Source organism: Sinocyclocheilus rhinocerous, unplaced genomic scaffold (genome assembly GCF_001515625.1).
Source record: "Sinocyclocheilus rhinocerous isolate Xijiao unplaced genomic scaffold, SAMN03320098_v1.1 scaffold418, whole genome shotgun sequence".
NCBI classification, from domain to species: Eukaryota; Metazoa; Chordata; class Actinopteri; order Cypriniformes; family Cyprinidae; genus Sinocyclocheilus; species Sinocyclocheilus rhinocerous.
Window position 1 is genome coordinate 1,266,318 of NW_015651146.1, and position 13,182 is coordinate 1,279,499.

A 13,182-nucleotide genomic window follows, 5' to 3' on the forward strand; every position below is an offset into this window, starting at 1 on the left:
TATCAAAAATAAATTTTCAATGATCATTTCATCATTTCTAGAAGCTGTAAAAAAAACTGTTCAGTCGCATCCACTATCCAGCACATCCTGAAGATGCGGTTGTGGATCTGTATGAGCTCAAGTACATAACAGCTGTGTAACAGCAAAGTAAAGTCTTCACTTCATCTAGTTGAGATGAATAATCCACTTCTGGTACATTCGTGTTCATATGATAATCTGCAGTAGCAGTAAGATGTTCAGGACAAACGCTGTAGGCAGAAAACACGAAGCTTTGCTGTTTCCTTTGAATAACACTTTCTGAGTTTTGAGGAGCACCTCGATGGGGTAGTGATCACTCACTTCTAGGGCCTATAACGGACAACCTGAAGTTCAATGACATGACCATGTGCAAAATAAAAACAGTAAATGCTGATTTTGGCTTACCTCGGCCTCTGTAAGGTGGAATTCCTTGGGAAAATTGAACGGCCGTGCTGAAGACAGATCAACTGTTCTGAGAAATGGCTCTCCGTGCACAACAATCCTGAGGATTGGCCATAAAAAAAATGATTAAATATTGAGCAAGCATAAAAGGTTGGCCTTATGCAGTGTATATATGCAAATCATTAACATCATTATTGTATTACGCTGATTTTAGTATTTTACTATACCGGTCATATGCACAGACAGTCGACTGTTTCACTGTAGTGTCCACGTTATCCTGAATCAGCCAGATGAAAGACGGGTCAGAGAAGAGCCTGATGTTCTTACGGTTCTTTTTAGCCACATAACCACAAGCTGCATTGAAGTCTCCAAGGAACATCACATTCTGCAAAGATGACAAAAAAGCTAAGTTCGCCATTTGATCTCAAGATATTATACTCTCTATAATATTAGAAATCTGCCAACATACCTCAATTTTCCACCGTGCTCTAATGTCCACAAAGACATCATAGAGTTCGTCAATCTCTTTGGTGGCATTTGAAGGAGTGGTGTGCTGCGGGATCAAGATAAAATCCTTGGCCACTGTTAACAGAGACATTATGAGATCACATGACCAAAATTCAACACATACGTTTTCCCTGTTTTATTTTTTACCTGTTTTATGGGCTTGAAAATGTACCACAAATGGTTCTCTGGAAAAAGCATCTACATCCCCTTTCTGTGTATCTGGATACTGATACTGGTTTTTCAGCTTTGCTGTGCTTTTCCTGTGTGAGGGGAAAAAAAGATCTGAAATTTCCAAAACCAATTATGGAGATCAAGAATCATCTTAAAAAGAATAATTTGAATGCAACGAGTGAATTTAGGCATCAAAAAGATTACATTTAACAATGTTATTCAATTATTGGTGTTTTAAAGAACTTCAAGGGAGCGTTAAATGACAGCAAATTCAATCTAAATGTGCATCACAATTAAATATTCAATATCGACTAATACTGATAAATTAAAACATCTCTAATATCAGACAATAATAAGTGTGATCCCATTCCTAGTCTTTATATATTGTCCTAATGTACAGAAGTGCTGAACACATACCTGTAAACAAAAACGTATTGCTCCTGATAGTTTTGTGTCCTCCCGAGACGTTCACTTGCTACATAGTCATAATCATTATCATTAAGTCTGGAAACAAAATATAACATAATAGCATTTATGCACTGTGCATTTGTTTATCTCTTAAATCTGACTGGTTACAGTGATTTCAGCTTTGTTTTTTTTTGTTTTATATTTGCATAACATCTACCTGTTGACCGCAGTAAGCAGTCGTGGGATGGCTTTTTTTTTCTGATCTCTGACCTCCTGGAGCAAGCATATGTCACAGCGAGATACAATCTGCAAAAAATAACAATTTTTGCAAGATGTTTTTATATATTACAAAAATAAATAAAAGGCACTGTACTGTTAATCTTCTTACCCTTGATACAGAATTCATGATTTTGGCATCGGCTGATTTTGAATCACCAAAACTCTTAACATTAAAGGCACAAATTCTGAAGCCATAGCAGCTCCGCACGCCAGAGAGAATAGAGAGAGTGAGGAGGAGCAGTCTGCCGGTCATCCTGCATGTGAAGAGTCAGAAAAACACCTCTGTAGTTAAAACTTCATGATTCAATGGGAAAGAACAGACTTCAAATGTTATATTAACGGGAACATTTGAATCGCATGCAGGCAGGCACTCAGAAGTGTAAAAAACATCTTTAAAAGATAGAGGCAGGTCAATGGGGAAGAAAAGACCTTAATTAAAAATAATACGGTTAAATAAACTAACTGACTATATACAGTTATTGCAAAAATGTGATCATGAAACTGATGAGTAACATTAAAACATCATGTGATTGTGGTTCTCGTTTTTAGAACTTTTAGGAGATGTTTAGAGGATTTTTTAAAATTATTAACTAATTTCCCTATTCCTATCCCCAAAAATTAACTTATCTGAACTGTAACAAGTAAAAACAAAACACACACAAGAACAATAACAATTCATCAGGTTTTAAGAACACATTTTGAAGATCCAAAACTATTTCAATTTACAATACAAAAGACCTAATTATATTCTGATCAAAGTTTTGGCTACTTTTCAGGTGAGACCTGTGATCAGAGAGTTAACACCTCATGATAGACTCGTGTCAGGGATCAGGATGTGTCTGCTTTAAAGGAGGAGTTCACTTTCAGAATGAAAATTCTGTCACCATTTACTCACCCCCCACTTGTTCCAAACCTGTATGAGTTTCTTTCTTCTGTTGAACACAAAATAAGATATTTTGAAAAATGTTGGGAACAGTTGATGAGCACCATTGACTTCCACAGTAGGAAAAAAAATACTATGGAAGTCAATGGTGCTCATCAACTGTTCAGATCCCAACAGTTTTCAAAATATCTTCTTTTGTGTTCAACAGAAGAAAGTAAATGGTGACAGAATTTTCATTCTGAAAGTGAACTACTCCTTTAAGGTTAGTGACCATTTGTGAATTAAACAGCCTATGCTGTTGTTGTTGTAAGCAGTGGCGGCGTTTCACAAAACCATAGGGTATGGCGGTGGGGGGTGGGGGTCACAGTTTTGATAAATAAAAAATCCAACGGCACAACACTAAGCACAGGAATATAGGAAAAAAAGATAGAATGGGATAATGTTTAAACGTCGTAAGAGTTGGTATTGTGGCTTTATCAGACACTTGCACTTAACATTTTATGAAAATCAAGATCAAATGGAGTTCGACCATTTTTGACCAGCGAATGACGGAGATCTGTGTTTTGTCTGCCATTAGAACAGCTGTATCTGAGGCAGCAAGTGCATCGCATTAAACGTTTTCATCAACTTCCAGGTTATCACTTTTATTGTAGCTATATGGGTGCTATAGTTTTTCTTGTCGTTTAATACAAGCTCGCTGAATAAATACTTCCAGGTCGTGCATAAACTATATATCTGTGTCATCCTTATTTCTCCCTCTTCATCATCTTCCGTACACTAGCGGAGGAGGTACTTTTCCACACTTTTCTCAAAAACTATTGGTCCTAAAGACATCAATCAAAGTGTGGACTGTATAATGGGTATTCCCCCAGAGAATGATCCCACAAACGTGCTTGTTTGTCTTTCAGTAACGGAGGAGTGGTCGCTGGCGTGCGGCGAATAGCGAAAAGTGTACGGAACATGGTTAGTCTACGTTATATGGCTACAACTAGACGTCAAAAGCTACTCTTCTCCTTTCTTCAAACACACAAAAACATTGACCTTTATAGACATAGTGTTTGAATAAACAAAATGCTGTACTTTTTCAAACATCAGTTATTTGTTTACCCTTACATTGCGAACAAGCGGAGATCTGTCTCCAGGCTGTGCATGGCGCGTCAGTCTGAATGGAGGCGGGGTGAAGTTATGAGGTTTCTGACAGTTTGAGATGCCGTTACGAGCTTTAGTGACAAGCTCATTAAATGCTTTTCATTGGATAAATATTTGTAAAACCCTCAAACAGACACAAGGAAGACCAATAGCATTGATTTAAAATAATAATAACGAATTATAATAGAGATATGAAGTTTGGATGATTTTCCACGGCACACCTGACTGGGCTAGGGTATGGCAAACTGGCATACTCAGCCATACGGAAACGCCGCCCCTGGTTGTAAGTAATCCAGACTGCAGATAACATGTTGAAACAAGGTCTGTGGGGCTAGAGGGTTTCAAACAGCCTGCAACATGTTTGTTTTCACACATTTTTCTAAAGAACTTTTCTATATAAAACAATTGTTTGCCTAGTAGCTACAACATCTGGAACTCAGCACTGAGAAAGCAGCAATAGGCTCACAGAACTGCATACAAAGCTTAATATACTGAAAAGAAGACCTCCTTACCTCATTTGAAATACGTTGGGTTTCACTTCAACAATACTGCTCTCTCTCTTTCTTTCCCTTCCGCAGACAGTGAAGAGATTCCACTGGTGTTATTATACTCAGAAAGCTCGAGGACACACCTTCTGCTTTGCTATTTGTGGATAAGGGGAGGAGCGTATCTTTCAAACGTAAGGAGTGCGGGTCTTTCCCTTTCCACAAGACTTGGAGGGCAAAACATCCATAGAACTGCAGCACAAGCCTGCCAACTTTCCATTTGTTCCCCAGCCACAAGTATTTAGATCACCTCTCAAAACAATAAAACAAAGATATGTGTGAACAAAATGCAAGTTTTGGCCATTTGCAATCCATATTACGCTAAGCACCCGCGGCAATATTTCAATCATTAAACAGTGCGACAAAACGTTGTAAAAACACTTAAAATGCCGTAATATATTTAAAACAGAAATATTAAAAGATCAAATTCAGTAATCGCCATATTAATGATGCATAGTTTACATAGGCAAGCGGATGAGGCCGGAATATGAACGCAATCCGCTTAATGGTTCAGTGTTTTCCTTATAATGGTTTTCTATGGGAAACCATTTAATGTGAAACATTTAATGTGAAACTTCGTGTTTATATTCTGGGTTCATCTGCTTGCCTGTACAAAATATACATCATCAATAAGGTGTTTACTGAATTTCGCATTTTAATATCTGCGTTTTACTACTTTACTACTAAAAATAACTGGCGGTCAGTGGAACAAAGCTTCATTTTGCCCGCCAGGGTGCGACGTCACGTGAAAACTATCAATAGAGTTACAATACATACAGTATGCAAAATTAACGGAATTATGTAGTGTATAATCTCTTTACTCTTTACTCATCTTTCAGATTTTTTTCTAGTTTAGGGCACTACTTGTACTCAGAATATGACAACATCACAGAGTTGCTTAAGAACGGTTGCATAATTGTCTGCGGCTACTTAGCAAAGCAAAATGGTTTTAAATCAATGAGTTTAAAGGTCAGTCAAATTCTAGCAAAGCTATTGATTAATCGAGAAGAGAAATAAATAAATAAATAAATAAATATTGTTTATTCACTATGAAATATATAGTTCCCCATCAAAGATATAAAGTATCTTACTAATTGTGAAAGGCAACTAGCTATACATGCACAATATTCAATAATGCACAATATTCAGTGAACTCCACCCTCAAAGGTGAAGTTACCAAATCCATGACGTGATCAAATACACTGAAATCATACATGATTATCACCAGGCCCACTCAGAATCTGCACACCCAGAATACCTCTGAAAACCACAGAACTGGAATGCATGTTATTCACATAGTGTCTCACCTGCAAACCTTGCGAATTTGTTGAATAAATATTTTGTCTTGATTATGCGTTCAATTACCAATAAATGTGCTAGCCTACCAGTTCCATTTAACATATTTTAAGATTCTTCAGATTTTCACTCAAAATCATCACAGAGCATAAAAACTCAAAACAGTTATGATCTAGACACAATTGTCGTTTTAAATCTGTGTCACGCATTAAAATTATTACTATTAAAATGAAAACATTAAAACCACCGGCAAACTGATTGTCTGCGCACGTGACTGCTGATTTGTCAGGCGATGGCGCTAAAGAAGCGCGCTGCTTCTCCTCTGACGTAATTGTTTCAGAAGTTCTGCTTTATTCATCTGTTCTGCAAAGAGTTAATTTAGCTAATATTCTAGTTGCAGTGGGTCTAATATTTGTTGCAGTCCATCGGCTTGTTATTAAAATCAGTTGAAATCAGTGTCCTTGAGAAACAAATTACAGGTAGGCTACGTTATTTACCATCTTTAGAATAAATTACTGCCTTCACTTGTAGAATTCCATTATTTGTTTCCTCAGCCACTGTCTTTTTTTTTCAGCGCATATCTTTTGCGTCAAGAACATGTCTGCTGGAAACATGATGAAAACAGAGGTGTCAGTCGCTGCTACTTTCATCGGCGGTTTACTGAGCAGCAGCGACTCTCTCACTGGAGATCAGCTGCAGATCTTCACTCACACACTCACTAATGCTCTACTAGGTGAGATAAGATGATAGCCTGGGCTGACCTACTCTTCTTTACTAACTGAGTAGCTATGTCTCATAAAATGACACCCAATGTTTTGATTCGTTTGAATTTATTATTTTCTCCCTGAAAAGCTGACATCATCTTTATTATTATTATTGTATATTTTATATATATTTATATTTTTTAGCATGCTTTAAAATTTAGTAGGCTTTACATTTTTTAGTATGCTTTAAAATTTAGTATGCAAGCTATTGTATGCATTTTTAAATTTTTTTTTATTTTTTTTTTACCTCAGAGCACTATCAGCACCACTGGTTTCCTCAAGCTCCCTGCAGAGGCTCTGGCTACAGATGTTTATGGATCAACTGTAAAATGGACCCGCATAAAGGAAAAGCAGCCTCTGCTGTTGGATTTACACAAGAGCAGCTTTTCTCATCACTTCCAGCAGAGCTGACACTGTGGGTGGACCCTTACGAGGTGTCCTATCGAATCGGTGAGGATGGATCCATTTGTGTTCTCTACAAGTCCTCACCACTACGGCCTAAAAGTGCCACCTCAGCAGATACATCAGCCCACAGGAAGGAGAAACTAAAAACCAGACGATCGAACCGATCAAGAAGGTTCAACGTAATGGAAGGGTCTCTGTTATGAGAGATTTTGAAACCCTTACTTGGTGTAAATTTTGCAGTTGTTTAAAACATTAAAGAAGAAACTGAAAGATAAATTTTGCATCTTACATACATCCAAGGTGAAGAGTAATAATTGGCAAGATTTTCATAATAATATCTAATATTTCATAGGAATATTGAAATATAATTTCTTTCCCTATTCACTTGTTGTGTCTCCCAAAATGCATAATAAACATGCTTTATCACCTGGTGTCCTCTACAGTGGACATGTATGAAATCGATGTCCAGAAAGTCATATTTTGAATTGAAGCCCCAAAACATTTTCCTGAGATGTTGATTTATGACAGTTTAAAAATTAGTAAGATTTAAATGATAATTACAAAATATTATCATATTTCCATAAGAGTGTTCAATTTGGTCACTAAACTAATGTCAGCCATTTTTAAAGACCAAGGAGAGGGAGTGGTCATGGTGAAACGTCCAAACATTTGGTATCTCTGAAAAGCCCTGAATGTGCTCCTTACAGGACATCTAGACTATAACTGTGACATGTAGGGTCTCAGAGAAATTCACTAAAATATAATGTCCACTACAGAGGTCAAAAGTCTGTACCTGGGTCCCAGGAGGTTAAAATGAAAACTGCTAATATATAATTCAAGATATTAATAGTGTATTAATAATACTAAAACACTGGTGCATAATGACAATCAGATGATTAGCAAATTATACAGTATGCAATATAATGTGGTGGTTTTGTTGCTATTTAGTGTCTTAGGAGCAAAGAATACTTAATAAAAAAAAGGCCTGTTTTCCAGGTATCTTCATTGTCGGACTCTGTCTGTTGTTACTCAACTAATATATTCTGCCTGAAACAAGCCACTCATTGACTCTCACATCTGTTGAGTTATTCACACTCTCTCCATTATGCATCAGTTTGTAGAGCTGCAGGCAAACCATGCAGAATAATATCCGGACTTTGCCACAAAGATGCTTTGCCTACAATAATAATTTTGCCCATCTTTTTCTTTATCTGCATGTTACAATGTCTAGTCCGTCTATGCCCTTTCTTTCTCTTTTCTTTGACTTTAATCCTTCATCCCATCAGGTTAAGTAATGGCACCCAGAGGGAGGTCGAGGAAGTGCCTTTTAAAAGTCTTGGCATGCATTTATTTGAACACCTGGTTAATTCTGTTTATCAAATGCCTCAGATAAAATAAGATGTAATAATGAGTAGTACTCTAACGCTGCTCAAAATCTTGCAGATCTCTGTTAAGCCATCAGATCTTTAGCGCTTCTTAGAAGCAATAATAGGTGAAGTTACAGCATGTCAGCTGAATTATGTTTGAAATGTATTTCACAGCACTTTCTCACAAATTTCCGGTGAACAGATGATATTATTTCTTTTGCCCAAATCAGAAAATTTTACTTTGGTTTAATCAAAAATAGGGGGACAGAGGTTTTTCTCCCTCTTCTCTCAATCCATCCCCTGATACCTCCCAAACAAACCCAGCTGCATTTCTAACAATAAAGCTTTTGAACATCACATAGAGATGGATGAAACACATAGAGTTGGAGTTTGCAAGTTCACCATATTCAAACATGCAGTCCAAGATTCCTGAACTAATAATAATTTCCTTTTGAATTCCATCCTTTATTTCCATGGCCAGCACTGTTCATTCTCCCCTTTCCCTCTGTTTTTCCGAATCACAGTGTTCCCTGAAACTGTCTCATTAAATCACAAAAGGAAGGAACACACATCTTATTGTAAGATTATGCTTATTCACAAGAAGATGGCAAAATATATCGATTTAAAAAAAATATATTTATCCACTTTACATAATTAAGCACAATTTCAAAACATGCATATGCACAAAACACAAGCATAAAGTGGATCACAGCAGTTTATTTTGGTGGGAATAGAGGTGAGTGATCTGTTAAATAACCTCAAGACAGCACAGAGTGGGTTAAGGCCCGTTTCATGAATTGTTTTTTAATGGTTCACAGGCAGCCACTGCAGAGAAACTCTTTAAAGGTCTCATTTTACTCTGAGGCTGTGACACACTACGTCGCTCCTCTCTCTTCTTCACACACCACAACAACCTCGTTTCTCCTCACGAGATGATGGACCTGAGGATTTTACTCTTTTTCGTGACCGTGCCGTGGATATTTTGTGAACCGGCAAGAACCAGTAAAGTGGTGCCTAAACACAAAGGGATATTGAAAATAGTAGAGGATGAAGAATTAATCTCAGAGAGTAGAATTGTCATGGAAGCCAAGAAACCAAAGGTATGGCAATTTAATGCTGATAATGCTAATTTGCATACATTTTTGTATTAAAATAGGATTTTGCTTAGCATGTTAATGTTTTTGATGGCTAAAACGAATATATATATATATATATATTTGTATAATCAGAATGCCAGATATCATAAATCTGTTCCAAGAAAGGTATGCAATGGAAAACCTGTTAAATCCATAATGGGAGTATATGATATCCAATGGGAAACAGCACCATCGGCAAGTTATCTGGGAACTCATGAGCTCATCGAAAGGCAAAATATCATGTGAAACGGTTGAACTTGTTCGTTTTGAGAGAAAACAAAATACTAGTTTTCTTTTCATGTGCTTTACTAGAAAAAGGTCATTCTTAACACAGACTATGATAGTCCAGCTGATACAGATGATGAAAGTCCAGGAGCAGGCCATAAAGATGACAAGGGTAATTGTTTATTACTTCAGTTTTGCATTCATTTGATTAAAAATAATATTCAAGCCTATTTATTTCTACTTTTATTTTTCAGAACTTCCTACATGCCTGATGTGTGTGTGTCTAACTGGATCGGTGTACTGTGAGGAGGTTTCTCCTGATTTAAAGGGATAGTTCACCCAAAAATGAAGATTCTGTCATCTTTTACTCAACCTCATGTCATTCCGAACCCCTGTGACTTTCTTTCTTTGGACATTTGGATCCCATTGACCTTCACTGTACACTCTTAAAAATAAAGGTTCTTTACTGGCATCTATGATTCCACGAAGAATCTTTAACATCCATGGAATCTTTCCAATACACAAAAGGTTCTTGATATTGGAGCAATGTAAGAAAAAATGGTTCTTTTAAGAACTGTTTACTGAATGGTTCTTTGGGGAACCAAATGGTTCTTCTAAGGCATTGCTGCAAAAAACCCTTTTGGAACATTTATTTTTATGAGTGCATGGATTAAAAACACTGAGTCATTTTGTCTATGTTTCACAGAAGAAATAAAGTCGAACAGGTTTGGAACAACATGAGAGCGAGTAAATAATGACCGAAAGTTAATAAAAAACCTATTCAGTTGCAGCCCAGTGGGAATGTCCAAATCTGTAAATACATCCATATTGTGTTGTTTTAGAGCTACACTTAGAAGAATTGACCTGACTGGCAATCTGATCTCTGAAATAGAAGATGGAGCCTTTTCAAAACTCAACCAGCTTGAGGAACTAACACTAGCTGAGAACAAGCTGGTCAAACTGCCAACGCTGCCGGCTAAACTTGTGTCTCTCAATGTCAACCACAATGTCCTTAAAACAAAGGGAGTAAAAGCAAACATTTTTAAGGTAAAAATGAATAAAAGAATCTGAAATAATACATTGTTGTTACTCATGAGTGGCTTCTATTCTTTGCATTAGAAACTCACCAGGCTGGCATACCTGTACCTTGGAGACAATGGGCTGGAGGCCGTCCCGCCGCTGCCAGAAAGCCTGCGCGTGATTCATCTGCATGTATGGTCCTCACTATATTGTAATCTCAATATATTTATAGACTGTAGTATTTTAGTGTGTCCCTATATGTGTAAAATCCTTTAAAATCGTTTTCAGAACAACAACATAACATCACTGACAGATGACACGTTCTGCAAAGGAAATAACACTAACTACATCAGGTACAACATGCAGGAGGTTCGGCTCGATGGAAACCCAATAACGTTGGCCCAGCATCCCAACAGCTTCATCTGTCTGAGAGCTCTACCAATTGAACACTACAAGTGATCTGCTGAGAAGAAAATGTTCCTTAAGCCACCGGCCAACTGGCAACCACTGTTTGGATGTTGGACAGCACATTCACAAAGATTTAACAGCATAATAAATGGTTTTGGACTTTTGAGGGCATCAAGCATTTAGACATTAAGATGCATATACAGACAATAACTTTTTTACAATGTAATCATTTTGTTATATTTTGCTAATGGTTTTGCAACTAAAAATGGCAAAAAAGACTGCAGTAAATTCATGAGGCAGAACGTCTATAAACTTAAAATGGGAAAAAGATATTCAGTGCAACAGATATTCACTGTTATACTGACATCCAGTGCTGGTAAATAAATTCATTTTGACATATTTGCTGGACTTAATCTTCATAAACTCGTATATAAATGCACAAAGTAGCCTATGCATTACAACTGACCATCATTTTTTAATTATGGAAGCCTGTTTCCATTACAATTAGAAAAAAAGTGTATTGTTTAGAATCACAAAACAGAAAATTTTTATTGCAGAAATAACCATCTTTATCTTTTAGACAATACAACAATTGCCACTTTCCTTACAGAAACAAACATTAGCAGCCTTCTGCACCTCATTTGTCCTCATAATCACGCAGTCCATGTCACAGCTGCCCTACAGTTGATGTATAATAATATCCCCATTTCTGAATGATATCAAAAGTGTGTTAGTGTGCAAAAGTCTCAAGACGGTTTTGTTTTCAGTCTCTTTATCATGGTGATCGTTTATTTCCAGTGTTTTCTGATGATCTCATTTGGCTTCAGACTCTGTGAGCACAATCAAGCCCTCCTCAGTCTTGTGTTGGTATTCCCGCTCCGATTGTTTTCTTCTGTATACATCATCTGTGAAGCCAGAAAATAATGTAACCACGTGTCAATAACAATAACCAATACATAATTAAAATTTACTTCGGCCTACATAAATATATTCATGTATAATATATTCATCTTAACATAATCTAAGCATAATGTCAATTAAACACCCCTACGTAATTAAGATTAATGATACACATTATAAGTATTTTTGCTTTAAAGATTTAACGATTATTCACACTGGATGCGCACAAGCAGTACAACATCACAGCTCTGCGCAAAGAGGACGCAGAATGATGCACAGAAACGCTTCAAAGAGAGGGGCGTTGTATGTATAGTATACATAAGATTTGACTTAGCATACTTACAAAACGTTTCTTTTCCTATTCTCACGTTAATCATGATCCACTCCATGACGCCCCCGATACAGAAGAACAAGGGCAAAAATCTGTACGTCCCAAAACGTCTTTTTCCAGGTACAAGACTTAATATATATTTTAGGTTCTGACTTTTTCTAAACATCTTTTTCTTTCAAAACACAGTCAACGGCAAGACCCTTCCTAAAGCACAGCGCAATAATATGCACTTACGAAAACGAGTTTTAATCGCTAGAATACAACATCCGAGCAGCTGTCCTTCAACACTGGTCTTAGCGCATGTTACCGCTGCGCTTACAGAACAGGAAAATATGGCGGCGTAAACGTCATAGATAGCGTGTTCTAATAGGTCCGCTGGCAGGACTCTACCAAATCCCTGACATACAGGGACTACTCATCATTGCTATATGCTTATACAATACAAAACTTAAATAGAGGATAGTTCTCCTAAAAATGAAAATTCTGTCATCATTTACTCACCCTCAAATCCTCAAGCTGTTTCAAAGTTTCTTTCTTCTGTTAAACACAACATATTCTGAAGAATGTTGGTAACCAAACAGTTGACGGTAGCCACTGACTTCCATAGTATGAAAACAACACAGTGGAAATCAATGGCTGTTGGGTTACCAACTTTCTTTAAAATGTATTGTGTTGTTGTATTCAACAGAAGAAAGAAACTCAAACATTTTCGGAGCAACTTGATGGTGGCGGCATGATGTCAGAATTTCCATTTTTGAGTGAACTATGCCTTTAAGATTTAAAATATTTTACCTTCGAATTGGCTAATATAGTACAATAAAATAAGACAACTGGCTCCTATTGATGCTTTTTTTCTTTTTTAAATGAAACTGATGAACAAATCAGTGAAATTTATTTTGATTTACAGCATGTGGACATTTAATAGTTAAAGAATATGTTAGAAATACATGCACGCTAACATCTTGATG

At 36.8% G+C, this 13,182-nt stretch overlaps 4 protein-coding genes across 5 annotated transcripts; 2 read left to right on the forward strand and 2 right to left on the reverse strand.

Annotated features, from left to right (window-relative positions):
• On the reverse strand, positions 1-4,470 carry LOC107712731 (deoxyribonuclease gamma-like). Of its 2 annotated transcripts, XM_016518067.1 has the most exons (10): positions 4,330-4,470; positions 1,895-2,039; positions 1,724-1,812; positions 1,516-1,602; positions 1,075-1,187; positions 890-1,002; positions 648-805; positions 424-520; positions 316-348; positions 1-216 (listed from the first exon to the last, which is right to left on the reverse strand). In XM_016518067.1, the coding sequence occupies exons 1-10, from the start codon at positions 4,332-4,334 to the stop codon at positions 205-207; spliced, it is 852 nt and encodes a 283-aa protein (XP_016373553.1). In that variant the 5' UTR covers positions 4,335-4,470; the 3' UTR covers positions 1-204. The 2 variants fall into 2 exon arrangements, with proteins under 2 accessions (XP_016373553.1, XP_016373551.1); XM_016518065.1 differs by having other exon boundaries at positions 1-348.
• Positions 4,471-4,481: 11 nt separating this feature from the next.
• LOC107712665 (protein BTG1-like) lies at positions 4,482-7,030 on the forward strand. Its single transcript, XM_016517973.1, has 3 exons — positions 4,482-4,496; positions 6,253-6,391; positions 6,675-7,030. Exons 2-3 carry the CDS (start codon positions 6,256-6,258, stop codon positions 7,028-7,030), a joined length of 492 nt encoding a protein of 163 aa, XP_016373459.1. The 5' UTR covers positions 4,482-4,496; positions 6,253-6,255.
• Positions 7,031-9,052: 2,022 nt separating this feature from the next.
• LOC107712732 (mimecan-like) lies at positions 9,053-11,451 on the forward strand. Its single transcript, XM_016518068.1, has 6 exons — positions 9,053-9,294; positions 9,643-9,727; positions 9,810-9,857; positions 10,400-10,602; positions 10,675-10,767; positions 10,864-11,451. The coding sequence occupies exons 1-6, from the start codon at positions 9,127-9,129 to the stop codon at positions 11,032-11,034; spliced, it is 768 nt and encodes a 255-aa protein (XP_016373554.1). The 5' UTR covers positions 9,053-9,126; the 3' UTR covers positions 11,035-11,451.
• A 153-nt stretch (positions 11,452-11,604) lies between these two features.
• LOC107712735 (small integral membrane protein 4-like) lies at positions 11,605-12,542 on the reverse strand. Its single transcript, XM_016518071.1, has 2 exons — positions 12,227-12,542; positions 11,605-11,888 (listed from the first exon to the last, which is right to left on the reverse strand). The coding sequence occupies exons 1-2, from the start codon at positions 12,378-12,380 to the stop codon at positions 11,797-11,799; spliced, it is 246 nt and encodes an 81-aa protein (XP_016373557.1). The 5' UTR covers positions 12,381-12,542; the 3' UTR covers positions 11,605-11,796.
• Between the last annotated feature and the right edge of the window lie 640 nt (positions 12,543-13,182).